The 25,604-nt window shown below is 44.4% G+C and overlaps 2 protein-coding genes across 4 annotated transcripts in view; one reads left to right on the top strand and one right to left on the bottom strand.

Annotated features, from left to right (window-relative positions):
* Window positions 1–25,604, top strand: part of LOC116815086 (uncharacterized) — a 669,588-nt gene that overhangs the window by 52,241 nt on the left and 591,743 nt on the right. The gene's annotated exons all lie outside the window — the stretch shown is intronic.
* Window positions 1–25,604, bottom strand: part of LOC116815092 (ubiquitin carboxyl-terminal hydrolase 47-like) — a 57,782-nt gene that overhangs the window by 16,002 nt on the left and 16,176 nt on the right. For all 3 annotated transcript variants that reach the window (XM_075065899.1, XM_075065900.1, XM_075065898.1), the window contains exons 5-12: window positions 19,059–19,158; window positions 17,279–17,397; window positions 15,787–15,866; window positions 12,458–12,586; window positions 10,387–10,482; window positions 10,043–10,180; window positions 2,959–3,087; window positions 2,101–2,138 (exon numbers count right to left, since the gene is read on the bottom strand). In XM_075065899.1, coding sequence (XP_074922000.1) covers window positions 2,101–2,138; window positions 2,959–3,087; window positions 10,043–10,180; window positions 10,387–10,482; window positions 12,458–12,586; window positions 15,787–15,866; window positions 17,279–17,397; window positions 19,059–19,158 — 829 coding nt within the window. The remainder of the gene's footprint in view (window positions 1–2,100; window positions 2,139–2,958; window positions 3,088–10,042; window positions 10,181–10,386; window positions 10,483–12,457; window positions 12,587–15,786; window positions 15,867–17,278; window positions 17,398–19,058; window positions 19,159–25,604) is intronic.

Here is a 25,604-nt window from a genome sequence, read left to right as displayed (position 1 = left end):
ATTTAAGTGGTGCCCTTGCTCAAAGCAACGAATAGGTGAGAAAACTGCAGAGACAAGGTGGGTGACATCACTGGAGACCATTGAGATATGTGAAGGGTTAACCCAGACCAAAAGGGGAGAGATTTTGGCTGTGCTGCAAATATACCAGCAGGTATTTTTCCAACAAGCCAGATTTAACTCATAAGATGGTCCATACAATTAACACTGTGGGATCACAGCATGCCCCTAGCAGAGCTTATTGAACCACTGGAAAAATGCAGGATCAAATTTGTAAAGAAATACATAGTGTGACACTATATTCCTTGGGGGAACACCCTGTAACCCCCATATTTATCCTCAGTATGTGGTTGTGATATTGCATATAAAGCATGCCATGTGAGGTATCATGGGAAAGGTTATGATATGCTGAAGTCCATTGTTCCATCAAAATATGTATATCATTAATGCATATGAAATTATGAGAATTGTGTTGTATGGTTGTCACTAAAACATGCTGAGTTTGGGAAGTGCCCAGATACTAGTCTCCCAGAGACAACAACAAGGGAGGTAACCAATGCCCAGGCAGATGCTGAATAGACATCACCAGCCAGCCATTGTCCAGCAAGGTAGTTACAATTCAGTGACTCACTCACACAAGACACACTAGGGGTGTTGCTCCACCTTGTGACTCAGCAATGTCTACTAGACGTGGTTGGATTTGCACTTTCCAAGATCATGGACTGAAAGTATAAAACAGAACACAGTGGCCCCATGATTCATCCTCTCTCTTCTCCCCCAACCTATGCTGCAAGCAATGAGAACACTGGAACTGAAGAGGGAAATCCTGCATATGAAAGACTGTAACCAACCTGCAATATCCAGTGGGGTGAGAAAAAACGGCTTAATCTAAATGTTGCCTAGTTAAATGTTTAAGGCTAAGAGTTTAGACTGCATGCGTGTATTTTATTTTATTTTGATAAGCACTCTGACTTGTTGCCTATCACTTATAATCTATTTTTTGTAACCCATAAATTTATTTTACTGTTTATCTTGAACAGTGAATTTGCCTGACGTTGTTGGTAAATCTGCTCAGGTTACAAAGGCTGGTGCATGTCCACTTTCCATTTATGAAGTTGTGAACTAATTAATAAACTTGCATTGCTCGAGAAAGGGTCTTGAGCAGTGTGAGATGGTATATTCCTGAGGTGCAAGACTAAAAGCTAGGGGGGATTTGCCTGGAGCCTCTCTATTGTTAGTTCATGAGTGGCCAGAGAAACATGCATGTAACTTAGCTCGGGTCTACACTATGGGTTTAAGGGGGTACCTTATTTAGGACCTGGGAATGGGGTTGGTCAAATTTCTCCCAATTGTTTGAAAGCGGATGCTATTGTTACCTGGCCTATTCTCCACACTAAAACGCAAGTCCAGTCTTTCATAGGTTTGGCTAGCTATTACCACTGATTTGTACATGGTTTAAAAGACATTGTATCAGCTATCACAGATGGTGCAAAAAGGCAAAGCCAAATGAAATAGTGGCGACAAGGCCGTGTCAGAAAGATTTTGATAAGGTAAAAGAAAATCCTGTCTGAAAAGTGGGTTCTGGCCAGTCCAGCTTTTGACGAAACATTCAGACTCCGTACTAATGCATCAGACATTGGTTTAGGTGAGGTACAGATGCAGACAAGTGGGAGGTAACAGAAGCAGCGCATTGCTTTCTTAAGTAAGAAGCTGACACCCACTGAACAGAATTATTCTGGCACAGAAAAAGTGTTATACAATTATATGGGCTGAACACACTCAAGGGAGTGACCAGCAGGAATGCTGACCCTAAACCAGTATTTCCACATCCCATGAGGCATGTCTCTTGAACTTCAAATGCCTCACAGACCCAATCTCAATGCAAAGGGGAAGAAGCAAACAAAAGAAGGAGTGGAACGGAGTTTGGCTGGGGTCCAAACCAATCAACAGGAACACAGAAAAACCACTGATCTAAGCAGTGATCAGTGAACTAATAAGAACTCAATAGACAAATGGCTGCCAAGGAAGGAAGGAGCTTTGAAAATATCACACTGGCATCAGAATGGCAGAAAGTCCAACCGTAAAACATGGCATTAGAAATACCTGTTCTTGGCACCTGTTGAGTTCCGTTCTTCTTGCACCTGTGTAAACAAACAAAGGATCATTTCCAAGAGAATTGCCAAAGTATTTATTACATATCAAGAACAAGCACTGTATGGAGGTGAAGGCAATATCTCATGTATCCCTGTGACTGTGTTAGCGCTAGACCAGAGATCGGCAACTGCAGGTCAAGGGATGTGCTGGCTGCCACTTCCCGCAGCCCCCATTGGCCTGGAGTTGCGAACCGCGGCCAGTGGGAGCCACGATTGGCCAAACCTGTGGACGTGGCAGGTAAACAAAAAGTCCTGGCCTGCCAGGAGCTTACCCTGATTGGTCGCGTGCAGAATGTTGCCAATCCCTGCACTAGACATTGGATGATAAAGTTAAGATGTACATTTAATGCCAGTTAATGGGAAGGAGACTATTTTCTGCTTTATTCCAGCAGTGCCAACAGAATAACTGCCATCTGAACAATCACTTCAGATGTTCATTACGTCTCTCTTCCAACAGGACAGTACTATATATGGAGGAAGGGGGAAATGCTGTACTATTCAAATGCCATATTGTATTGAAGTGAGGCTAAATGGAGCATGTCCATGCTATAACTCACTAATATACGCATGCCAAATTTTGCTCTGAGTTACATAGGAGTAAAGCCAGAAAGAACTCCCAAGGCCTTGCATAAGTAACTGCAGATTTACACCTATATAAACAAGTACAGACTTTGTTTATAGTGTTATCAATCTGCTAGAAAGGTAGTTCCAGATATGGTACTTCCCTCTTGTACTACACTTCTCAGATCCTTTAGTAGAAACCAGGACGTGTCCATGTTTTCTTTCCCTGAACTCAGGCACCCATTACCTTATTCACCGTGGTGTCGTCGAAGTAGTACCAGCAGTCGTTTTCAAATGACTTTATCTCAGCCACATAATGGCCACCGTAAATTCCTCCAGAATGGTGACAAATTGCAAAGAGCTCATACTGTGTGTTCTAGAAGACAATCATGATCAAATTCAGCTCAGCAATCTTTTCAGTTGCACTACAAACAGACGTTTAGAGGGATGTATAGAGAGCTAATTGCAACCTCACTTTTAGCCAGAACGCACTTTTGTCATGTATAAGCATTTCCTAGGCCTCTGAGCTGAATTCTTCAATGGCAAATAAATTACAGACAGCATGGAAATAAAATTTGGATTTCTTTACAAAAAGAGAAAGAGGTGATTACATTGGTGATGCTGTAGTAACAATGTAAAGACTGGCATCTCGCTGTGCGCAGAAATGACTGAATAAACATTCACAATGTAAACAACAATTTTATATTATAAACAAATGTATTAAATCTGTGCCATATATTAAATGTCTTATGTAAAAAAATAAATGAACAATCTGTTTGGACACGTGAGATCATGATACTGCTTCTTTCTAACAGGAAAACTGGCAACTTCTGAGCTCAGAGGACAGCTCATTCTCTGGATTTATTTAACGGTGTCCTTTTGCCCATGCATTTAGCCAGCGTGGAACAATGGGACAACTGTTGTTTATAGGTTGGTTTAACTACAGACTAGCCTGGATACAAGGAAGCATTTGGATCAGGATTACATTCTCCAGTTGAACCCTACACTATTATATCTGAGGGACTGACAATGAAAAAGGGGTTAATTATCTTATAGAAACTGCTGTTCTTCAAGCTGTTGTCTGTATGCATTCCACTCTCAGTACTGCAGGCCTCTCATGCTGCAGATCAGAATTTTTTCCCCCTTGTTCATCCTCACATACTCCCTGAACACCCTTGCACTCTCCCATTCCTGCTCTCTCAGGACATGAAGAGGTGGGGCATATAGGGAGGACCTGACATCAGTGCATAATTTCATCCACTGTACATGCAGAAGTAATCACTGCTCAAAACACCATTTGCATGGAGAGAAGACTTAATGGGTGGGTAGCTAAAAACTCACGTGGTATTTTAATTAAACTAGACAATACAATATTCAGATCCCATGGCACAGATGGAAATACTTAAAGTAGATGCATAAGGAATTTTTTAGAAATAGGATGAGAAAACATAGAATCTTAGGATGATAAGCAGAAACTCGAACTAGATATACTTTAATAGACCTAACTGATAACCCAGGAATTTTAAGGATAAAATTTAATTAAAATGAAGGGACTGTCTGCCTGAAAAGGGGTCATAGTATGATTCTGGGACAAGCATCAAATCTTTTCCAGTTAGAGCTGTGAGGGGAAAGTTTTTATTATTATTTATTAAAATATCCTGAACCACTTGAGAAGAGGATTTCTGAGTCTCATTCAAGCAGCCATCATCCAGGCTGTCAGATGTAGGGATGATAAGTCCAGATGAAGAACTATCCTACCGTTCTGCAATATCAAGTTGGTAATGAGAGGAAGGGGAATGCTGGTTGTATTGACAGCCTGACTGGTTCTGGAAAGCAGTATTGTCTGTGACATACTGGTGCAATGAGAATCATAGAAGCTGAGTCTTGTCTGAGCTTCACTGAAGTTCTTGGAATCAGTGAAATTGATGGTTAAGCATATTGAAGGCCAAAGATCCTGAAGTTGGGGGTGAATAAAAATATTCACATCCCTAAGGAGGAATCTGGCACCTTTTTTCTGTTCTCATGGAAGTGAGCATCAGAGAGGAGGGAGTTTGCCAAAGGATCATGGTAAGCGCCCAGATAGCCTCATGAATAAGCAAAACTGCTCTAGCAGGCCCAGCAATATGTCAAATATGAACTAACTTATATGGATTGTCATTAAGGATTTCTACCTGTGCACCCAGGCTGCCCTTTTCATAACTTCCTGGTACACCGTATAATTGTCAGGAACAGGGGGGATGATTCAGAGACAGCGGCCTCTGTGACACTGTCAGACCAGGTACCAGCACATGACACGACCCCTAAGTCTCAACTGAACACTGACCAATACCCACCTGGAAATGAGTCTGGTTCACCTGTGTGTTTGTATTGTTAAAATAGATATTAGAGTTATAAAAATGCATGTAGTGTATAGATTTTATGGGATGCTGGTAAGCTGCTGGATGCATTAATTTCACTTATAGTATCTGTATCCTAAGTTCTAAGATAATATTTAAGTGAGTCTCTGTAACTGTAAAAGTATTTGCTCTGAAATTGTGACACACCCCCCACCAGTCAGATGAGAAGCATCGCCCAAGTGTGAAATGCTAATTTGCCACAGCAAATGTTATCTTCTGTCCAACAAAAGAAGGCCCATAGACACCAGATAAGCCATTGCGGAACATCAGAGAACAAAATACTTTGTTGACTGCTCTCCCCACACCCACAAAGAGAGGTATAGGTGGAATCGTCCTATCAGCTTGCACTCTGGAGGAAGGGAATAAAAAGCCCTGACAAAAAGAAACTGGATCTCTATGCTGCTTGGACTCTGAGGGGAAAAGCTTTCTAAGCAGAAGCAAGGGATCCCCATGCTTGGTCTGGGTTAGATCTCAAGGACACAGACAGCTTGCTTAGTATTGAAGCTTTTACCACCTTTCGGAAGCTAAGACTGTAACTCATTTGTGTGCGTGTTTTTACCTGCTTTCACCTTGTAAATAACTCCTATTTCCTTTTCCTAGTTAATAAAACTTTAGTTAATTTATTATAGGATTGGCTACAAGTGTTGACTTTGGTGTAGGATCTAAGGTGCAATTGACTTTGGGTAAGTGACTGATCCTTTGGGAAGGAGAGTAACCTAAATATTGTTGTGATTCTTGGTGTACAGGACCATCTATCACAAAGGCAGGCTTGCCTAGGTGACAAGGACAGTTTGTGACTCCAGGGTTAGGCTATTATAGTGCCTTAGATTTCTCCAACCAAGTGTGAACTAAGTACAGTAGACGCTCGTTAATAGCAACACACTGGTGCCCTTTTGCTACATTGCTCCCAAGGGTATGTCTACACTGGCAAGTTTCTGCACCATAAGTTATACCACTTTTATTAAAACAGTAGAATCAAACCACTGTTGTATGTCCCCTCTGTACTCTTTGTGATGCTGGAGCGGATCCACATTAGCAGCTCTTGCAACAGCAAAGACAGCAGTGCATTGTGGTAGCTATCCCACTGTGCAACTGGTCCCAGGGTGCTTTGGGAAGGCTTTGCAATGCCTCATGGGGCAGGTACAGTGTCATATGATGCAGGTTTCCCAATCCCATTGTTCCATGAGCATCCTACTACATTACCAGTTGCTTTTCAACTGAAAGGGGGTGGGAGAGCGTATGTGTGTGTGTTTTGTGGGACAGAGAGTGTGTCAGCATGCTGTCTTGTAAGTTCAGACAGCAGCAGGAAGCAACCAGTCCTGAGGCAGGGGGAGGGGGGAACCTTCTGCCTCTGCCTCCAGGCAGGGCCGGCGCTTCCATTTAGGTGGCCTAGGCAATTGCCTAGGGTGCCAGGATTATTGGGGAGGTCGGCATTTTGCTGGGGGGGGGGGCGGCAGGCGGCTCCAGTGGACCTCCCACAGGCACGACTGCGGCAGCTCCACCGGAGCTGCTGGCCAGGGGACCCTCCGCAGGCACGAATGTGGCAGGTCCACCGGAGCCGCAGGATGGCGAAATGGCAGTGTGCCTAGGGCGCTAAAAACACTAGCGCCGGTTCTACTCCCAGGGCTATCTGCACTGCACTCACTCTCTCTCTCTCTCTCACACACACACACCCCCCGCCTCTGTGTTCAAGAGCACAAGCAATCCACATTAATGGTTTGCTTTGTGTCCCAGAGCAGATCAGCACAGAACCCTTTTTGACAGCCTTTGCATGCTTTGAACTGGGAGGGGCGCATGTCTCCAGTTCTAAAACAATGAGCAGAATGGTCACTTGAGACATTATGGGACAGCTCCAGAGGCCAATTACAGCACAGAAAGCAATCAAGTGTCTACATTGGCAATAGAGTGCCAGAACCCCTGTGCAAATAGCCTCACAACGCTTGTTGAAGTGGTTTTTTTGCAGCGCTGCAACTGAGGAGTTTCTGAGTACAAAGTGGCTTGGCAGTGTGTATACATCTGCAAAAAGCTGCTTTACTATGCAGAAACCTGCCAGGGAAAGTGTTCCTAGGGAAATGTGGCTCATAAGCAATGGTTGCTCTTGCAAGGTGTTACTGCAAACAAGCATTTACTATACAGAACTCACAGCAATTTGGGCTTTGTGCCCTGCTTCTTAACAGTCTGCCTTGAGGTTGTTGCTCACGCTCATGAGTCACTGCAGACAACTCGACAGCCTCTTCAGGGAAAGATGAGAAATTGTTCAGTCATGGCGCTAAAGTGTCCACCTATTCTGATAGCTGTTGAACTTCTGTACCAGAAACTGGAGTTATAAGATTCCCCCAGTTGCTAGGTACTGGGATTGGTACTGGGTAGAGTATGGTCACTTGTGGGAGACTTAGCAGTATGGGATTTAGGAAATGAGGGTCTAGAGCCTGGAGAAACCACTGTCCCTTCCATAAAATTCCAAAAAGTCCATTGTTGGACCTGATATTGAACCAGGGCAAAACCCCAATGCATCCTCTTCCTGAACCTGTTTAGGTTCCAAGCAGGTGCCAAGAACTCAACCTTCACAAGGATGAACAAGGGGAAGCTTGAGATCTTCTGAAATGGGACCCTGATGTGAAACATCTCACCTCCAACTCTAAGGAGTAACAATGGTCCAAAGGACAAGGTGGTGCAGCACCAAGCACTGTAGCAGGAGACCAGGATGGAAACGAGACGGTATGATGGTAAGCATCGGTGGCTTTGACGTTGAAGGTAATGTACATCTGCCCTGCTGCACAGTAGAGCTTTTGGGACAGCTCAGGAGGCCAATTTCAGCACAGAAAGAAATCAAGTGTTTGCACTGGCAACAGAGTGCCAGAGCCTCTCTCACCAACAGAAGTTGGTCATATAAAAGATATTACCTCACCCATCTTGTCTCACTAACATCCTGGGACCGACACAGCTACAACAATACTGCATAATGACTGACCCTGTAATTCTTCCTTGGAGGAAACCTGCTGATGTAGCACAGCAGATGTATGAGGCTGCTTATCCAGGATGACCAATTTCTGGTCTCTTGGGTGATGGAGACCTTTGCCTTGAATGAGACAAAGATGGGGCCTTCTACTCCTGAGGAGGAGCACAACGGTACTAGTAAGGCCACATCTGCTGTCCATAAAAGAACTGCTTCGAAGCCCAAGAAAGAGGAAACCAACAAGCATGGGAAGGTCTAGTTTTAGGATGAACCTCTGGTCATTGATAGGCAGATGTGTAAGAAGGAGATCCCCACAAACTTGCCTCAGAAGCCAATGAAGATAATTCATATTCTTCCAAACAAAGATAAGTAGACGTTTGAGGGGTCTTCATTAAGTGAGCATTAGATCCAGCAGTCAGATGTTTATTAAACAGTACCAGTGATTCACCCAGACATAATACTGACAATGGATTGTTAGCATGAGTCAGTAAAGGTGATTCTCTTTGCCCAGATACCAGTTAATAAGGGAGCTTGAGTAAACGGTACCAATGCTGAAAATGTGGACTCTCCTGGTACTGAAGTATGTGGTACCAACGAGAAAGGAATCATAGAGACAGAATCCTTGGCGTTAGATGATACCTGTGCACACAATATAAATCCTTGTGTACCAATGGAGCACTTCAGAGGTGGTACTGAAACTTAAGGCTAATCTGAAGGCTCTCTCTTTAACAGTACTGAGCTCTTACAGGTATGCTTCAGGACTTGAGGGCACTTTTGTATGCCTTGAAATCCCTTCCAAAGCCACAGCTTGAGGTGATCTCACTTTCTTTTCCTTTGAAGACCTGGGGAATGAAATCAGGATCTCTTTTCAGTCTAAGATCCTTTAACTGCAGCAGGAGCACTACTTAGATAGGGAACACTGGTGACAGACAGATCTGACTGACCAGGATCTGAGTCAGGTCTTGTGGATCTATCCAGGAGATACATCCTGAGTTTAATCTCCCAGGTCATTTGAAACCACTGGCTGAAAGAACAGCAGATTGCACATTTACTAAAAATATGCCACTTATCTAGACAGTAAAAACACTTTTCATGTGGCTGGTATAGCAACAATACATGAATGGCATGTTTTGAAACTGGGAGATTTAGGAGACGACACAGCTGCCTATCACCCACTACTCTAAAATACCAAGAAAAAAAACAAACTAACTAAATCACTATTTGCAATAGACTATGCTACTGGAGTTTAAAACAGAAGTAAGCCACTGCTAAAGTGTTCCATCGTCAGCCTAAGGCTGCAGTTGAAGGAAATGAGTGGTGCTTTGTCTGCTCCGCCCCTTGTCTGCCCCGCCTGGAGGTGGGTGGGAGAGCGTGAGGGCATTCAGTGAGCATGCGGGGACCAACAGCAGTTTGCTAACTAGGAAAAAGCACAAATCTCTGGCACTAGGGGACACACAATTCCAAGAGTGGAAGATGTACAACATCACTCAATGAAGAACCATCCCATAGAGGTTTGCTTGCAGGTTCAAGTTCATGAACTCATCTCTGCAAGGGGGCACACTAACTCCTGAGCCTAGTATCCCCCAATGGCTGAGGCAGTAGGGGTCACCAGCATCAAGAGGTAGTGAGAGGAAGCCATCAAACCCCAACCTGAAGTTGGAAATGGTACCTAGGGATCCCATGGCTCAGAGAGGGGCAGATATCAAGCTAGGGACACTACAGCATAGTTCACAGATTTCCCTGAATGGCAAATTTCTGTCCTTCAGAGTCAAGACCTCAAATCTCAAGACAGGGCGCCATCCAACACAGGTTCAAGGTTTACTACAATAGGTTTGCACAAGGGTAGGCCTGAACTCTAGGAGTCATCATTAGGGAATTTGTTAGCATATTTTCTTTCCCATTCTTTGTGTCATTACCTGTACTAGGCAAATAGAGAATAAAATTCCCCTGAGAGCTCAGAGGAAAGTCCATGTACTTACAGGCTGCTCTTCCGAATTCACAGTCAGTGAAAAAGGCACAGACACCTCATAACACAGCTTTTTAAACTGGTTACCATCAAACTGATATCTCTTCAAATTGAGAACCAGAATCTGGGGTAGAGTTTCAAAGTAGCAGTGCTGAAAGAGGCAGCAAAGCAGCACATTACATACCATATTACTATCGTCTCCATTCTAAAAATTTCCTTTTGTAGATAGATTGTTGCAACAACATATACGTTGATTACAAAAATCAATTTCCCTCTTTTTTTACATACACCTTTCAAGTCTGAGCAGCGCATCTCAGCACTGCATACAATAGAACATTCCAAACAATCCTTGCTTACCGATGTGGCATCTTGTTTGCTTTGACATGTTTCACAATAGAACTGCTCATCACCAGTAAATTCATTTACTTTCTGTACAGCAGCCAAAGCCTTACACTACAAAGAAACAGAAATTACAATTTGATATATACGTTATTATGACTGAAAGAGAGAAGTAAATTTAACCTCATGGATAATATCCCACAGGGCACTGAAGGGACAGCATTAAACAGTAACCAGTATTCAAGCTGCTTTTTTTCCCTTGTATGAAGTAGTACAGTAACTCCTCACTTAACGTTGTAGTCATGTTCCTGAAAAATATGACATTAAGTGAATCCAATTTCCCCATAAGAATTAATGTAAATGGGGGGGGAGGTTTGGTTCCAGGAAAAAAAATTGTTGTCAGCCAAAGGCATTATATACAGTTTTAAATAATTTTAAAAGAGAGGCAAACCAGCTGATTGTCACGGGCAAGAGGCAGGGCAGGGAGGAGGCAGGCTGCATGCCATGTCCTCACTTCTCCCCTCAGCCTTCTGTACACTGCAAGACAGCTGATTGCCACAGGTGGAGCAGGGGGAAGGCGCTGATCCATGGGATTGTCCGATGGGGGGCGTAGGAGAGCTGATAGGGGGACTGCCAGCCGTAGACAAAGCAGGTGGTCAAACAATGTTATAGCGGAGCATTGCATAACTTTAAACGAGCACGTTCTGTAATGGAGCAGGGATGTAACATCAAAACAATGTTAAGTGAGAGGACGTTAAATGGGGAGTTACTGTACATCAACTTTGCTAACAAATGAGTTTTTCCCCCAAACATCTAGTTCTAGTCTAAACCTAATCAGGAAACATCATATTCAGGAAAACACTTAAGCAAGTGCTTAACATTAAGCACTTTCTCAATGCCCCTTGACTTTAATGGGATTTAAGCATATATACCCAAACATATGCTTAAGTTCTTATCTGAACAGGGATTGACTTAAGTATGACCTTAATTTTTGTTTTGTTTTGAACTGGGGCTGTAGAGCAGACGGACTGGAGCATGAGCTTTTGTGGGTGAATACCCACTTCGTCGGATGCATGCTCCAGTACGTCTGTTAGTCTATAAGGTGCCACAGGACTCTCTGCTGCTTTTACAATTTTTTTAGTTAGCTACAAGGCACTGGGCATTTTGCCCCAATTCTGCAAAGACTTAGGGCTTCTCTACATGTACAGAGCTGTGTCGCTGTTGTGCTTAGTGTAGACATTACCTACGCTGATGGGAGAGCTTCTCCCATTGGCATAAGTACTCCACCACCCCAAGAGGCAGTAGCTGTGTCAGTTGGCGAAGCCGTCCTGTCAACATAGCACTATCTACACTGGGAGTAGGTCAGTAGAACTACGTCAGTCAAAGGTGCGGATTTTCCATCCTCCTGAGCGACGTACTTATACCGACCAAAGTTTGTAGTGTAGACCAAGCCTTACATACATGCTTAACTTTCAGAATGTGTTACACTCAATATGACTATTCTCATGCTTAAAGTTAGGCATGTGCCCAAGTCATTTCAGTATCAGAGCCTATATCATGTGTCTTTTACACCAGTATATAAGGTGAGAATATACATTTCAAGTATGAATTAAGTTTTATAGTAAAAGAAAACTGCCCCATCACTCAAAGATGTACCACTCCTTAGTTTACACAGAGCGCAGGATTAATCTGGCAGTGTAATCCTCCCTGGTGTACTGGTAACATGCTATTCCTTACTACTTTCAACAGGAATTGAAAAAACAGTTGACAGCCCACACTGTATATTTAGAAATGTACCAGTATGTAAAACAAAAAGGAAACTGCCAAAAGCTCGTTATTTCACAAAGATGATATGTTCATTAACTCCAAACAAGATGACAAATCTGCATCGGATCCCTTTATAGTTCTGAATGCCTTGAATGATCACACAACAAGCAGACAAATGAGTTTGGGGTACTTTTCTATGACAACCCTCTCCCCTTTTTTTGCCTGTGAACTTAAATTTAATGGCTTCTTATTTAAGGTTTAATTGTAACTAACAGATCTGCTGTTGTAGGTCACCCAACCAATGCCAGGATATTTTCCGTACCACAGAATAAGCTTCCGACTTGCACTTGTCAAGAGAGAGAGCAAGACTCAGGACAGGATCCTCCTTGATTCTAGTTTGATGTTTGCATCCATGGCAAGTGATGGAATGGACCATTTCCACCTGGTATAGCTAGGGAAAGAGTGACCAGTTAGAAGTATCAGGGGTAGCCATGTTCGTCTGTATCCACAAAAACAACGAGGAGTCCGGTGGCACCTTAAAGACAAAACAGATTTATCTGGGCATAAGCTTTCGTGGGCAAAAACCGCATCTGAAGAAGTGGGGTTTTTTTACCCACAAAAGCTTATGCTCATATAAATGGTTTGTCTTTAAAGCTCCACTGGACTCCTTGTTGTTTTACTTAGAAGTGTTTCCAACAATCCATAGAGATATAATGCTACAGATAGCACACAAACATGATTTTTATCGGGTGAGGGTGATTTTTCAAACTCCATCTTCTCATTGACCTCCCCAGTAGTGCCCAAAGTTGCTTCCATCTTTTATCACCTGGAAGAGCAGACAGAGCCCTAAACTGCTAAAAATAATCAATGCCACAAATCTAAAAGTGAGGAGTCTGTTGCTGGCAAACCAGGTGCCAGTTCTTGCAAAGGCTTTTGACCTCTGCCTGGCCCTGACAAAGTAATTGCTGGAAACCAACCTGTTTCTCCTGTGTCTTAGCTTGGTTAAGATGGGTATTGAACTTCTAACAATGTGTTGAGACTTTATGAAATGTTTGTAAGTTGTTGCATGCATTAATCTCACATATGACACGCTATAAAGTAATATTTAGGTTTTTGATTTATAACCGTAAAAAATGTTTGCTCTGGAACTGTGAGCCATCAGGAGGGATTGCCTGTCTCCTGCTCATCAAGGAGGCTATCAAAACTAAGGGCAGGTCTACATTTAACACACTGCTTTCGCTCAGCTGCACTGCTGTAACGCTTTAATGAAGATGCTCTATGCTAATGAGAGAGCGCTTTCCTGTCAGCATAGTTAATTCGCCTCCCTGAGAGGTGCAGCTATGCTGATGGGAGACCCTCTCCCACCAACATAGCACTGTGTACATAGGGGGAGGAAGGAGCTGATATTTGGCAGGGAGATCTCCCTGGTGTGGAGAAGCAGAGGGGAGGGGGACAAGAGCCAGGGGGACTAGATAGCAGTAGAAGGATGGAGAAGGGACCTGGGAGGCAGGGCCGGCTCCAGCTTTTTTGCTGCCCCAAGCAGCGAAGCGAGGGGGAAAAAAAAAGATAAAGCCGATCGGTGGCACTTCGGCAGCAGCTCAATGGCTTCATTCTTTGGTGGCAATTCGGTGGCGGATCCTTTGCTCCCTCTCTCTCTCTTTGGCGGCACTTCAGCAGCAGCTCAAAGAGGAAGAGAGGGACTGAGGGACCTGCTGCCAAATTGCTGCCGAAGATCCAGATGTGCCGCCTCTTTCCATTGGCTGCCCCAAGCACCTGCTTCCTTAGCTGATGCCTGGAGCCGGCCCTGCTGGGAGGTTAGGAGCAGAGGGGAAGAGGGGCAGGAACCAGAGAGTGGAGTATAGGAGGAGATGGCACAGAAACAGTCTTCGGGGAGAGGGGACAAGGGCAAAAGGGTCTATAACCACTAAAACACATTCTCCTATAGAACTTGAAATTGAACCAAGAAGTCCCAAGCCTCTACACTTGCCTGCTGTCAGCAAATAGCTGGCAAAATGTGTCCTCTCTTCCCCCTCCAGTGCCGGATCTATATACTCAACTGACTACAGCTACCAGTTACTCTACTAGCTCAAGTGGTAGAGCTCTGTGCAGTTGACCCAAAGTCCCAGACCCTGCTGATGATTCAGGCTGGGGGAGAGGGGTGTCAGCATGCATGGTTCCTTGTGATGGAATTTGCTTTTTCATGTTTTTTTTAATCTGAGGAAATCCCAGTAAAAAAACTACATTAAAATAAGAACAAGGTTGCAGTGACAATCATTTAAAGGTTAAGAAATGCAAGAGGTAAGGCTGCACCTCCTTGCACATATATGCATTATGATACAGCATTTAGTTACATGATCACATGCTATGTTTTTCCACTGACCTCCTGCCTCATGCAATGAATAGGAAATTATTCGACATTTCTTTTTATCATCCTCATTCAATGGGTTCAACTATTCTCCACAACCCTTTCAAGCCCTGCACTGAATCCAGAATTATTAATTTCTTCTCTGGTGTTTCTATGTTGCTCTCACTACATATCTGAGTGCTTCACAAACGCTAATGAATTTGTCTCCCCAACACCTTGGGAGATTAGGTGGTGCTAGCATACCAATTTACAGCTGGGGAACTGAGGCAAGAGATTAAAGTCAAAATTGTCCACTGAGTTCACAGTATGGCTCCAGTCCACTTCACTCGCACCTAAGCATGCTCAGCACTTCTGCAAATCTAGCCCCAAATGTCTCATGTTGGGCATCCAGAAAAGGAGGAACACACAACTAGCTGTGAACATTTTGGTTGAAAGTGACTTGCCCAGCAACACATAGGAACTCTGCAGCACAGACAGGGATAGAAGCCAGTTCTCCAGGGTGGTATTCAACTGCCTTTATCATAAGACCCACCCATTCTCTTTCTGCAACGCCCTGCCTCATTCATTACACACCTTCCAACTTCTGCAACAAATGCAGCAGGGGTCCTATGGACAACAGCTGTCTTCACTACACAAGCCTGATTCATCCTCAGAGCACCATCCACCTGTGCACTGAATTTTCCAGTGTGGCCCATCCCAGCAGCTGTCTCAGTGGGGAGGGATTCCTCCAGCAGCAAAGTTCAGACCACGCTGCTCACTCTGCACTGTTGGAACCTCCTCAGTTCCAGTTGCTGCTGCACCCACTTGTCCAGCAGTGCCACCTCCAAAAGATGGAATGTCTCCAAAGGACAACATACCTACTCACCAGCTGCACTATTTCAGCTGTGACCAAGCAACTATTTAAAGCAGAAGATACCTCTTCAAAAGCCTGAGACGGAAAACGACAGGTGCAGAAATACTTAATGCCAAGGACCTTTAAAACAATAAGTTTTATATATTCAACTCACTAACTTAAAGGCTGAGCACCTATTGAGACGTCTATTAACAGCCAAGCCCCCGTGCATTAAATAAAGAAGAGATCTGTGGAAAAAACAGTGCACGATCATGTAACTGAACACTATGTAATAAAGCATATGCACAAAAGGCCCAAATTAAGATTGCATGTAGAACCTTACGTCTGGCACTTCCTTGATTCTGCAATGTAAAGTTCTTTAAATGCAGGGTTTTCTTGGAAGTAATGATCTAAAAAGCATCTCAAGTTTAGATTTCCTGAAGAGAAGAGTTACCTGCTGAATCGCTTCCTTGTCCTCAATGATTTTATTCATCAGAATCCGGAAATATTCCACAACATCCTGCTGCTGGTGCACTGTACCAACACAAACCAGAATGATCAACATCTAACTGTGGTAGCTGGTTACTTAATCCTAACGGGGGTGGGGGGTGTTTGCTGCCTCAGTTTCCATTTCTTCTGTTTCCTTTTCAGCAAAGACTCTGTGGTAAGATGGCAGATCAGATACAGCAGGGATGTTTCTGGAACTCACATGCACAGTGAAAACCTGTCTTGCAACTGCCACAAAGATACCATTGGAGTTTATTTTCTTTTAAAAAACAAACAACAACAAACCCAAATGAAACAGTGAGGCTTTGAAATACTACTTAAAAGATCCAGAGGATAGTGCCCCGTACTGCCCCTGTCATTTCTTAATCCCTGGTCATGTGCATCCCAGAGCACTTTTCATGCCTCTGAGTAGAGATCACCCAGAGCACCTCTAAATGCAGCAACACTCTCAGGGTACGTCTTCACTGCAGTGAGCCTGGGTGACTGACACCCATGTTAGCCCAGCCCAAGTGTGAACAATCACACTGCAAAGCCAGACCTGAATTAATGCCTCCTCACTGGTGCCGAGATCCTCTGTGTATTTCTAGTATTTCATAGTATTTCTGGGGACATTTCCCATGGTTCTGTGTGCTGCAGTAAACTGAGCAACTCCATGATTCTTTGCCGTTGCATTGTAGGAAAACTTGTCTGTCCTCCTGGGCACATGGGGAGCTTTGTTAGAAAACACTGGAGGACTATCAGCACTTGAGTGATTTAGCCTGTGTTCTCACTGCAAAGTGATTACCGGCCCAAGTGAAAGCAGAACCTGGGCTCTAACCCATCCACATGGCTGGGCCACCTAGATCAGGTTCAAAGCACCACTAAACTCGGATGAGAGTTTGTGGGTGTGGAAGGAAGGGGGGCTAGCAGCAAACACCTGGGAAAGGCCTCAGGCTGCAGGAAGAGGGACCCTAAGGATCCAGCAGAAGACAGTGTGCCTGACATGGCAAATCTTCAGAAGTCTACGTATCTGAAGAACATTTATTGTAAAGAAGGAGGAGAAGATGCCTAGGGAGAGGGCAGGGGAAAGTCATGGAGCAGAAATGGGATTGTGGGAACCTTTTCTATTTGGCTGAGAAATCCTCTTGTATTAACAGAGAGGTAGTGGAGCAAATAAGGGACCAAAGGTAAACAAGTTGGGGGACTCACAGAAATGAACGGGAGAGGCATAAAAATCTGTTAGGGACAGGGAAAGGGGCGAGATGGGACCAGGGAAGAAATACAGGAAAAATTCAAATATGCATACAGGCTTTTAGTGGCCTAGCAAAACGGGAACTTCCAGCCTTTCTGATGATTAGCATCAATAATGAGATGTTACTGAGGTAATGTCTGTCTCCTGTTTAATAGACACCTGTGAATGTGAATATGCCATGGCACAGAACTGTAGAGAAACATCTTACCATCTCTCACCCCAAGACATTTTGTAATCCTTTCAGTGGAAGGTACTGATTTATTACGCTTCAGTTCTTGAAACAGCTTTTTCAGCTGACACACGATGCTGGAGTCATAATTATCACAGCTAAAAAATATCAGAGACATAAAATCAATCAGCCAGGTAGAATGCAGGTTCTGACCCAACCGCTGCTGCGGCAGTGTTTCCAGGAGAGAGTGGTCCCTCCAGGTCTCTGGATTGGGTCCTGTGGGTGGCACACTTGGAGGAATCCCAGAAATGAAAGAACAGACTGAATTCAACTCTCATCTCTGGAGGGGGTTCTCTCTGGCTTAGTGATACAGTGCAATAGGGGACTGAGTAAGGGAGTGACAAGAGCTGCCTGCCTCTGACTCTTTTCCATGATCAGTCTGTTCTTAGGCTTTACTGGAATCATTTCTTTGGGACTGGATTTCTGACCCGGCATCACATTTCCATTCTGGCCAGGTACACATCTGTCCTCAGCCTGCTCTGGGTCGTGGAGCCTGGGACAGCTAATGTTCCAACATTGCCATCTGGAGGCCACAGAGATCTGTAGTCAAGGAGCACTGTGGAGATTAGGCACCGCAAGAAGTCCTGCCTGCAGGGCCCAGAATGACAGCACTCTCTGGCTTTCTGATTGGCCCCTGCTCACTATTTAACTCTGGCGGTTGCCCTTGATGCTGTCTAAGCAACCGCATGGACTGTTGGCTTGCTGTGACCCCAAGCCTCCCTCAACTTTCTGATCTCCGGTGTCCGACTCCAGTCTGATTCTGACCCTGACCTTGACTCTTGCCTCCTGATTCCAGCCTGGTAGCTACCACTAATCGCCAGTTTCTGACCCTGCTCGCTAACTACCACCTGGTGGCTGTCCTTGCTTTGTGGACACCAACCCAGCTGTCCTTGCCTTGTGGACCACCTGCACACGTCCCTTACAGAGACACAACATGTTACAGCCAAAGAGGTGTTTATTGAAAGATAACCAGAGAGGAAAGGGTTTCAAAGGTTAACACCAAGACAAAGTCAAACTGATCTGGGCTAGTGTTTCAGTTGTACAGAAGGAGGGAGAATTTAAAACATTAAATATTATCTAGCAGCCAATCCCTCTGGCTCCCATCTCCAGCCCTGGCAACCTGGGTCCTATTTGACCTCTGATCTCCGATGGCTGTTTTCATCACCTTCTCCCACACTGTTCCAAAGCCTCCTCAGTCATCCTAGGCAGGGTGAGTGAATATGGGGAGCTCCCAACAGATGCCTGACCGGTCCATTTAAACCCCATCACACCTTTCAGCATCTTGAATGCTGATTTCACTTGTAAATGGTCCAGCTACACAAACCTACAGTGTCTGCCTAGCATGGAGACTGCCTCCTCCAGAGAGCCTTCCCTTAGAAAAAGGTGTCTCCCTGCTACCGTGCCCTGGTCCTCTCTCTAGGGAACACTCTGCCACCCCACTGGACATGATCATTGTATTGCTTGAAGCTACTATTAGAAGTGGGCCTCATTTTCCAGTATAACTTCAAGGTGCCTCCTCTTCTGCCCTCCCCATACCTGTGGGCTGCTGCCCCTTCTCTTTTCTCTTCCCCCTCACACCCTGTATCCAGCTATCACTACCTGCCCCTCTCTTGCACAGTGCTGCCCTTTCAGTCTTGTTTCAATGGGTCAGTTCTACAGTGGATCTCAGGTTCAGAACCATGCAGCTACCCAGCCGAACCACACATCCCTTGGGTGCTGTTGTTCATGTAACCCCAGGGTTTACTGTGAACGCCCTCACCTGAGGATGACCCTTCTGAGCTCTCGTGTGAAGAAGAGACACTGCAGCAGGCTGTTTAAGTAGCAGGTGGAACCCTGGTTACGCAGCCCCACGTATGTGCCTGTAAGCAGAGAAAATCTATTTCACATCCAGGTTGGTTGATTTATAAAAGGAGAGAAAATGATCAGAAAGTGACTAGCCAGAGAGCTGTAATACAGCAAAGCTCTCTTATCAGAGTGGGTAACAGTTTTGGGTACATGCAGCTCTAGCTGTGTTGCAGGGCAGCATCTGTGGAAAAACCCCAACATTTCCCTCTGCCAGGATTTTACTGTTTGAGAAACAGGTCTCCATTCAGTCCCAGTTCCCCCTCAGCCAGTGCCCTTCTGCTCCCCCCAGGTACTCTCTTGGTCTAGTTTGAGTTGATTTAAGCAAAGCCATTATGTTCCCAGATCTCAGAAAGATCAGATTCCTGATGTCAGAAGGGATCATTCTGGCTACCAGAAATCTATTAAACCTTCTGTTCTACCTTTGGGTTGCTCCAACTTAGGAACCACAGTTATGTAACGCCTGAGAGAGGATTCCCTTATTAACCTCCCTATCCTAGATGGCATGCCTCAGGGGACCGGAGAATATCAGAGCACATTCCTCACTTATGAAACTCCAACCCCAAGTCGGATGGCTGCAGCAATCTCCCGGCTGTTATTTTGCCAATATAGTGCATTGGTTGTGGGGACTCACACTCACGCTGTGTGTCTTCCAAAGTTTGCTGGGTTCTTTTTTCTAAACCAATGGTTTCCAAACTTTAACAATTGGTGAACCCCTTTCACTAAAATGTCAAGTCTCATGAACCGCCTCCTAAAAATGAATATTTCCAGGGATTTTCTCCTTTATGCGAGTATAAATTATAAAAGCAGTGATATTGGAAATATAAAATTTGTTTTTATGACTTGCTTATTACACACTATCATTAATTATTATTTAGCAATACAGTATTTTTATTACATTATAAAAATGGCAACACTCTTCCAAGATCTCACTTTCATAGCTTGTATCACTTGGAATAAGCCTGTTATAAGACCAGGCTCCTATGTTTCATCAAGGAGTATCAGATGTGAAACTGCATAAAGATATTTAAGAAGCCAACTCAGAGAGTTCCTCCTACACAGGCATTCAGGTCTTGAGCACTCCAGGCAAACAATGCACATTACAACAAAGCTTCAACTTGTTCTTCATAATTTTAAAAACAAGACTAGCTGCCTATTTAATTTTAAAAGCAGCAAAAAATATCCACCTCTCTTTCCATTTCTTATAAGGAGTCTTGAAGTTTAAATCTCCTCAGTGTGATAGATAGGCTTGCTTTGATCTGCTTAGCTCTTGGAAGTCCAGGGGCTCTGGGCTGCTGGCCCCGTGCTGCCCACGGTCCCTAGGGACAACTCTGTTTGCCATTCGGGAATTTTTTCCTGAGAACCCCCTGTAACATTTCATGAACCCCCGGGGGTTCCCGAACCCCAGTTTTGGAACCACTGTTCTAAACTAGCTGCCCAACAGTGATATATAAACCAACAAACAAAACTAACAAGAATGACCAACATGGATCCCCTGCTGTGGGGTCCCCAAAGCCCCTTTCCCTCTCCACATGCTGAACAGGCTGCACTTTGCACACAGCACCTGAAGAAAGGAATTTCAACAGGCTGTAGATATGCTGGGGAATCTGGGAGACTCCATGGACCATATACATATGGCTGTTAGGAGTGAAAAACATGGGTGGGCCAAACCCTTTGCACTTCAGTGCCCCAGACGTTACATAGATGTGGCTAATGTGCCCATAGGGCTGTGAATGGCAGTTTTAAGGTGAGCTCTCACTTAACTGAGTATTTAGGCCACTACTCACTTTACTTAAAAAAAAAAAAAAAAAAGGAACCGAATTCCCACTGCTTTGCCTTCAGCCTGAGCCCTGCCTAAAGCTCACTTACCTGGGTTTGAGGTCATTCCAGAGTTTCCTAAACTTTAGAAAGTGAAGTCACCCATTTCAGGAAAATGAAATCAATCATTGCTCTGCCAGTGCTGCTAATATTTTATACATCGTACCAGCACAAGCATACCTATTTTAATTGATATACCAGGAACTCCTGCCCCCTTCATGTACCACTGGCTTAGATAGTCACATAATACTTCCTCAGCTTTCTTACAGGCTTGGAGCAGTGAGATAATTAGCAATGTTGGCATTTCAGTGATCATCACTGGCATCTGAGTTACAGGCCATTGAAATGAATGGGGCAGCTCACACATTAGAGTTACTTCAGGCTCCCTGCAAACTCAGGCAGACAGTTACACTCGGTTCATGTTTTGAAGGCTCTCTTCACAACACGACAGCTAGAGATTAATCTTTCTAAAATGAAAGCTGAAACTTCAGAGAATAATTGAGAGGTCTGTCTGTGACCTCCCAGGAAGTCTTCATATCACCCCCAGGGGACCAACCCCACACTTTGGGAAATTCAGTGTTTTAGTCTAGGCCTGAAAAGTTGTTCCAAGGAAAAAAAACCAAAACATTCTTTCTTTAGAAATGTAGGTGGTGTATATCCTGGAAGAGAGCAGCTACCCATATGGTAGGACAATGCCATCAGACAACAAACAAGTGAATATGGATTAAATCGGGGGGGTAGTGATTTTTATTCAGATTGTTTAAAACTCTTTGGTTTTGAGGTTATTTTTGTTAACACCAATTTAACTTCAATGTCTGAGTAACACTCGAAGAAAAAAAGAACAGGAGTACTTGTGGCACCTTAGAGACTAACAAATTTATTTCAGCATGAGCTTTCATGAGCTACAGCTCATTTCTTCGGATGCATAGAATGGACTATGCATCCGAAGAAGCAAGCTGTAGCTCACGAAAGCTCATGCTGAAATAAATTTGTTAGTCTCTAAGGTGCCACAAGTACTCCTGTTCTTTTTGCGGATACAGACTAACACGGCTGCTACTCTGAAACTCAAAAGAAAAGATGTCTGAATCATGATCCCAATCAACCTCCTGGAGACAAAAAAATCCTCACAGTCAGCTGAAGGGGAAGATAAAGTATTTAATTCCTAACATTTCTAAGGTGAAATCAGATAGAATTTTTTTAAACCAACACACTCACAGGCCTTTGGGACACACCACGAAGAGGAAGAGAGCCCTTTTTTGTAAGTCACCTTTAGAAGGTATCAGGGTAGCTATTACTGTGGGTGCAGAGCAGGTAACACTGACACCTACCCCTGTGAGCACTATCTGTAAATGATGGGGAACCTTAAGAACTCCTGCCTCTTCCAGTTACTTTGGCATTTTTCAATGCTCTGGGCCACCATCCCCACAAACTTGGGTTGCCTTCCTTCGGGACGCCACGGCACAACAAGTGCACCTGCCTCAATTTCCCCTTGATGCAGCCATAAAGAGAACATGGTCTCTCTACATTGTCAAGTTCAAAGTCCCACCTCTGGGCATAATTTATTTGAATACACATACAATAGTCCTTGGGAGAATTGTTTTACCACAAGGGTTCCAATTCCCAAAGTAAAACAGATAAAGGTACAGTGATTTTCCATTCTCCTCTCCAGGGGCATCACTTCCAGGTCACCCATCCACAAGTCCACCAGCACTTATTGCCCAGTTCCTTTCTGCCCATGTTTGATTTAGGGGCTTGTTTACATTTGCAAGTTTCTGTGTTGTAAAGCAGCTTTTTTGCGCTGAAACTGCAGCTGTATACACACTGCCAAGCCACTTTGTGCACAGAAACTCCACAGTTCCAGCGCTGCAAAAAAAAAAAAAAAACACCACCACCTTGATGAGATTCATGAGTCTATTTGCACAGAGGTCTCAGCACTCTATTGCCAGTGTAGACACTTGATTGCTTTCTGTGCTGTAATTGGCCTCTGGAGCTGTCCCATAATGCCTCAAGTTACTGCTCTGCTCATTGTTCTGAATTTGGCTGGCCTGGAGACATGCACCCCTCCCCTTTCAAAGCACCATTTCTGACAGCCCTTGAGTGCTGTGCTGATCTGCTCTGGGACACAAAGCAAATCATTAATCTGGAATGCTTGTGCTGTTGAACACAGAGGCACGCGACCGTGTGTGTGTGTGTGTGTGTGTGCGCGCGCGCGCAGAGAGCCCTGGGAGGGAGGAGGTGGCTGATGTTGAGGTTTCCCCCTCCCTCTGCCTCAGGACTGGTTGTCCTGCCACTGTCTGAACTTACAAGACAGCATGCTGACATACTCCCTGTCACACAAAACACGTCTCTCTCCCCTCCTCCATACACACACACACACAGACACAGTCTGTCACACTCTTCCCCCCCCACCCCCCTTCAGCTGAAAAGCAGCTGGCAATGTAGTAGGATGCTCATGGAACAATAGGATTGGGAAACCTGCATCATGCAATATTCTGCCTGCCCCATGAGGCATTGCAAACCCTTCCCAAAGCACCCTGCGGCCAGTTGAACAGTGGGATAGCTACCACAATGCATTGCTGTCCTTGCTGTTGCAAGAGTTGCTAATGTGGATGCGCTTCAGCATCACAAGGAACACAGGGTGCACACACAACAGCGATTTAATTCCAACTTTTTAATAAAAGTGATGGTATAAATTGTGCTGCAGAAACTTGCCAGTATAGACATACCCTAGGAGATGGGAGTGGGCAGGAGTGATGCCCGGGGGCTGCTTCTTTTCTTGTTCCTTTTTCATTCATAAGGCTAAAGAATCTTTTACTATTTGTTTTAATTTCCTTTGCAAGGTCTCATACTCAGCTTGACTTCTGGCAATTCTCACTTTATCTCTACACTTTTTGACCTCCCAGACATAGCTTTCTTTGCGGATCAATCCCATCTTCTGTTCCTTGCAGTCTCTCTGCTTACTCCTAATCACCTTTCCGAGGTACTTATTCATCCATTTAGGTCTGGACCTCTCTCTACAAATTTTTGCTCCTTGTTTGGAATGCAAATTCCAGATCGTTTTTGCATCGTTACCTTAAAGAAATTTCAAGGCTCCTCCACATTTGCGACCTTGAGCTCTTCAGTTGACTTCACTAGTTCCCTCAGTTTCTCACTCTGAACTTTTGAAATAAAAAACCTTAATTAACAAGCTAGTGTTGATTGCCCTTCCATTTAATTTAAACTGAATCAACTCATGATCACTCCACTCCATCTTCTATGATATCTGCACTGCTGCCCAAACCAAGTCTTCACAAGCAGGCTGGCTAACCTAGTAAGGAGGGCTTTAAACTAGGTTCACCAGGGGAAGGAGACCAAAGTCCTGAGGTAAGTTGGATACCAGGAGAGCACAAGAGGAGAAGACTCCTGTCTCATATTGAGAAAGCAGGACGATCAGCGAGTTATCTTAAGAGCCTATACACAAATGCAAGAAGCCTAGGAAACAAGCAGAGAGAACTGGAAGTCCTGGCACAGTCAAGGGACTATGATGTGATTGGAATAACAGAGACTTGGTGGGATAACTCACATGACTGGAGTACTGTCATGGATGGATATAAACTTTTCAGGAGGACAGGCAGGGCAGAAAAGATCAGGGAGTTTCATTGTATGTAAGAGAGCAGTATGTCTGCTCAGAGCTCCAGTAAGAAACTGCAGAAAAACCTGTGAGTCTCTGGATTAAGTTTAGAAGTGTGAGCAACAAGGGGGATGTCGTGGTGGAAGTCTGCTATAGACCACCGGACCAGGGGGATGAGGCTTTCTTCCGGCAACTAATGGAAACTACTAGATCACAGGCCCTGGTTTTCATGAGGAACTTCAAAATCACCCCAACATCTGCTGGGGGAGCAATACAACAGTGCAGACAATCCAGGAAGTTTTTGGAAGTGTAGGGGACAATTTCCTGGTGCAAGTGCTGGAGGAACCAACTAGGAGCGGCTCTCTTCTTGATCTGTTGCTCACAAACAGGTAAGACTTAATAGGGAAGCAAAAGTGGATGAGAACCTGGGAGGCAGTGACCATGAGATGGTTGAGTTCACGAACCTGACACAAGAAAGAAAGGAGAGCAGCAGAATACGGACCCTGGACTTCAGAAAAGCAGATTTCGACTCCCTCAGGGAGCTGATAGGCAGGATTCCCTGGGAGAATAATATGAAGGGGAAAGGAGTCCAGGAGAACTGGCTGTATTTTAAAAGAATCTTTATTGAGATTGCAGGAACAAACCATCCCGATGTGTAGAAAGAATAGTAAATATGGCAGGTGACCAGCTTGTGTCATAGTAATATTCCTCGATTTGAACCTTCAAATATAAGGTACTAGCATGAAGTCCTCTAAGCTTAATCTCCAGCTTAGATCTGATAGGCTGCCACCAGGTCAGGAATTGATAGGGCCTGTGTCATAAGTAGATAGAAACTTAACCCTTACCTTACACCTGGAAAGGGTAACCAAACACCTGACCAGAGGACCAATCAGAGAACTGGATTGTTTAAAAGTCAGGGGCGGGAATTTGTATACTGGGGGTCTTTGTTGTTTTCTCGGCTATGGGTAAACAAGTTTCCTTCTAACTCCATCTTATCTCAAATATTCTACTAAAAGTCTGTGAGTACAAAGGAAA

The sequence above is a fragment of the Chelonoidis abingdonii genome, chromosome 4, assembly GCF_003597395.2.
Source record: "Chelonoidis abingdonii isolate Lonesome George chromosome 4, CheloAbing_2.0, whole genome shotgun sequence".
Classification (NCBI taxonomy): domain Eukaryota; kingdom Metazoa; phylum Chordata; order Testudines; family Testudinidae; genus Chelonoidis; species Chelonoidis abingdonii.
The sequence above is the reverse complement of the archived record's forward strand: the minus strand, read 5'-3'. Positions and strand labels throughout refer to the sequence as shown.